General features: G+C 33.8%; 1 protein-coding gene across 1 annotated transcript; it reads left to right on the top strand.

The window, feature by feature from the left end:
• The first annotated feature begins 731 nt into the window (after window positions 1-731).
• Window positions 732-3,467, top strand: LOC125829233 (protein LAZY 1-like). Its single transcript, XM_049508479.1, has 6 exons — window positions 732-934; window positions 1,000-1,066; window positions 1,154-1,594; window positions 1,676-2,040; window positions 2,718-2,967; window positions 3,145-3,467. The coding sequence occupies exons 1-6, from the start codon at window positions 929-931 to the stop codon at window positions 3,162-3,164; spliced, it is 1,149 nt and encodes a 382-aa protein (XP_049364436.1). The 5' UTR covers window positions 732-928; the 3' UTR covers window positions 3,165-3,467.
• Window positions 3,468-3,813: the final 346 nt, after the last annotated feature.

Raw genomic sequence — 3,813 nt, 5'->3', positions numbered from 1 at the left:
CTCAATTTTATACAAGATTTAAGTGTTTACTTATGCACACCCAAAATTAGAGGGCATAAATATCAGCTAAATCCAAGTTAAAGGGGTATTTATGTATTATGTCTACAAAATATAATAATTTATAATTTAGATCAAATGAATTGTTAATTTCCACATTAGTAACATGTGTGCAACATGTTTACATCTTAAGTTCTTCAATTTTGATAATCTATGTAAGGCAGTGGACCTATTGCTGAGGACCACAAGAAGAAGAAAATCTAATTTGTTTCATTAGTCTGATTATAGTACTACAATAAAAGCAAATTAAGCTAATCTCCATTCATATAATAAATAATATATATTCCACCTTGTCATATCATACCTGAAAATGCTACCAAACAATTACTATTATATTTCTCTTTTCTCACGAGCCTAATCATTCAGTATAACTTGTAAACTATATTTTAAGTAAAAAAAATAAAAAAACTAATTATCATGAAAAGTCTGAATGATAATTAGATGCATACAAAGAGATGTGCCTCAGAAACATGATATATATCATCTGGAAGTTCAGTCTATATTTGTCCAAACATTAAGACTATATCGATGATAGGTACCCTTAATCAACCAACTTGCTTCTATTAGAATTAGAATTAGAATTAAAATAAAAATAAAAATATAATTGAACTGAGCCTTTATATATTACTATTACAGTTAAATAAAGGGGAAAAAAATAAAACAATTCTCTTTCCACACAATTTTTACCTGAAGAATTAAAAGATATTAGAATAAACAGTCAAGCTCAAACTTTTGTGACTTCATGTATGCTTCCTAAAGCTGCCCAACATCACAATAAACTCTTTATAAATAACTCACACTAACTAATTAAAGCTTCAGTTCTTTTGTTCTTCACATTTAAGTTCAGTGCAGCAAGCTATCTATTCCCAAAATGAAGGTAATCAATATATTAACTTAATTGTAGTAGTGTATCCATGCTCATCCTTGTTTAATTTGTTGCAGTTACTTGGTTGGATGCATCGTAAGTTTCGACAGAATAGCAGTGAACCACTAAAGGAATTTTCTGTAGGTAAGTGTTTTTTTTCTGTTCCAATTTTCTTTCCATGAATACGATTAAGAGCAGGGAGAATAAAGGTGACATTTTTTGTTGGGTTAGGAAATCCTTGTACTTGTCTTACTGGGCAGCCATCACTGGATGATATACATTGCTACCCAAAGTCAAATTTTTACAATAAGTCTTTGAGTAAAACTCAAAGAGACAATCACTTGAGAAAATCATTTGCTGGTCTAGAGGCAGCAGCAAGGGCAGATCATTACGATCTTGAAGAAGAGTCATCTGCTGCTCTTTCTGAGCTGTTCCATGGATTCCTTGCAATTGGTACACTTGGTACTGATCCCCTTCTTGATGATCCCTCAACACCAACATTTTCCATCTCGGTGGAAAATATAGCTGAAAAGGACACTGAGGTGACTGAAAATGAACTGAAGCTGATCAATGATGAACTGGAGAAGGTGTTGGGAGCTGAAGCTAAAGATGATACTTGTAATCTTTCTTCAGGAAGAAACAGCTATGTTAGCACTGGAAGAAGCAGCCATGGTATATTAATATAGATTAAAGTGTGCGATTATGTTATCTAAATATCTTAAAATGTAATTGTTATACATTTGACGTACACAGGTAGTACCATTACACTAAGTGGAAAGCAATTGGAAAGTGCAGAGAACAATGGAAACGGAACAACGGTCTGTCCACTTCAAGGCTATCTATTTGGATCAACTGTTGAGTTGCAAGAGACAACTTCTGCTTCTGCTAAGAAAGAACATAGGCCTTCGCTTGGCGAGCTATTTCAGAAAACTAAACTAGCAGAAGAAAACTATGGAGCTAAATATGAGAAGCGAACAGATAAGGATTCTGATAAATCTGCTGTGCATCTCATGAAGAAAATACTGAAGAAAAAGATGCTTCATGCTTCCTCCCGGAACTCAGTATCAGCTTCCGGGGGAACTGTTGATTCTGTTTCAGCAGAACCAAAACCCCATAAGGTAGGTGCTTTCGTCTTTCTCTACGTTATGGATTTCCTCTAAAAATGAACATAAATATGATCATCTAAGATTTGACATGAAGGAGATTCAATTTGTATCGTCACATTACACATAAAGTGGTTTGATCAATAATATCAAAATGCTAGGAACTTATACTAATTTTTGATAGTATCCGGTGAAAGGGAACCAAATGATCTGACTTCTATAAATGTTGAAACATTTTTTGCAATTACATCTCTGTTGTGCAAATAACAATAGACCTCACTGTTGGATGTTTTGTAATAAATAGAGGTCTTAAATTTAACAAACACATTTGTTCCTGAAAGAACATGACTATTGCGAAAAGTCATTTGTTCATGAGAACATGACTATTATGAAAAGTTGTATGTTCATGAAAAAACATGACTATTATGAAAAGTCATAGCTTAAGTTCTATAAATACAAGGACTCTCTAGAAGTAGCCGAAAAATAAATCTACTGGTATATACAAAGGGCTTTGTTGTATCCTAAAAGGAATTGCTTGTATTTTCCCTAATATGTATATGGACAATAATATCTCCTCTTCTTCTTCAATTATATTTCCTACTATTTTCTGACACTCACTAAATAAGATATTATTGTTAGTTGAATTTCCAAATACATGTTAGGCTCCAACTAAATACTTGCAAGTTATGCAGATCCTACAAATGTTCCACAGAAAAGTCCATCCTGAGAGCTCAATAGCAGCACAGAAGCCTGATAAGTCCTTAAGAAATGAGAGGGCACATGACCGTGGAGGACTATCACTTGCACGTGACGATATTACGATTATCCCTCACCATCGCCTCTCAAAGGACAGCATCAAGGGTCAGCCTATCATGCAACAGTCCACAGTAGATGGTGATTCAAATGAGAACCGAGAATGCTGGATCAAAACTGATGCAGATTGTAAGTGATTCTCAAATCTTGAATCTAGTAGAAACCAATCACATTTTTATAATTAAAAAGAATCTGTTTACTCTGACTATCCCTTAAAGATAAGTTATTCATATAGAAAACCAATCCGCGATATTGTTCAGAAGACTGACCAATATTTGTGACTAAGCAGATTTTGTTTTGTTGTAGACTTTGTGCTGGAGCTCTAAATTGCCAAAGCAGCTCATATTGTAAGATACGTTTGCCTCTTCAAAATCTATGCAATGCCGTGTTGTTGGAATGGTTATGTCATTGTCAGAGAAATGTGAGAAAATAAAAGAGGGTGTTCCTCTAAACATATATTGTGTGTGAGACGCATGTAAAACTTGAGATGTATTAGCTAAAACTGTTCTGTGCTAAAGATTCAAGCTAAGTATTAATGTTGTATCTCAAAGACTGCAAATTATATTCATGGAGTAATGTATCTTTCGTGTTAAATTTATCAAAATACAGGGAAAAGTTTGTCATCCTCATGTCATGTAGCCTACTACATATACCAAATTAACAATCAGTACATTATTTACCTTCCTTCTGACCAAGGGAGTTCGCTTCAAAAACACGTGAAATTCTTTAATCTCCATAAGTTTATTGATAATACGTCAAAAGGAAAGTTATAGCCAAGTTCCACACAAGATACCGTTAAATTAGTTACTACACAAGTTCAAAAAGATGTGGCTTGAGCCATAAGAATTGATTACCAGACTTAGAAATTTAGCACCTTGATCTTCTCTCCTTAATATTAAACATTCATATTTGTATTAGGTGAGGGATTGGAGCTTATAAGCTAGAAACTCTCTTATGCAAGTCTCTCTGTGTGTT

Source organism: Solanum verrucosum, unplaced genomic scaffold (assembly GCF_900185275.1).
Source record: "Solanum verrucosum unplaced genomic scaffold, falcon-dt-bn FXZP01000028.1, whole genome shotgun sequence".
Classification (NCBI taxonomy): domain Eukaryota; kingdom Viridiplantae; phylum Streptophyta; class Magnoliopsida; order Solanales; family Solanaceae; genus Solanum; species Solanum verrucosum.
Note: the sequence above shows the minus strand (reverse complement) of the source record. Positions and strands in the feature narration are given on the sequence as shown.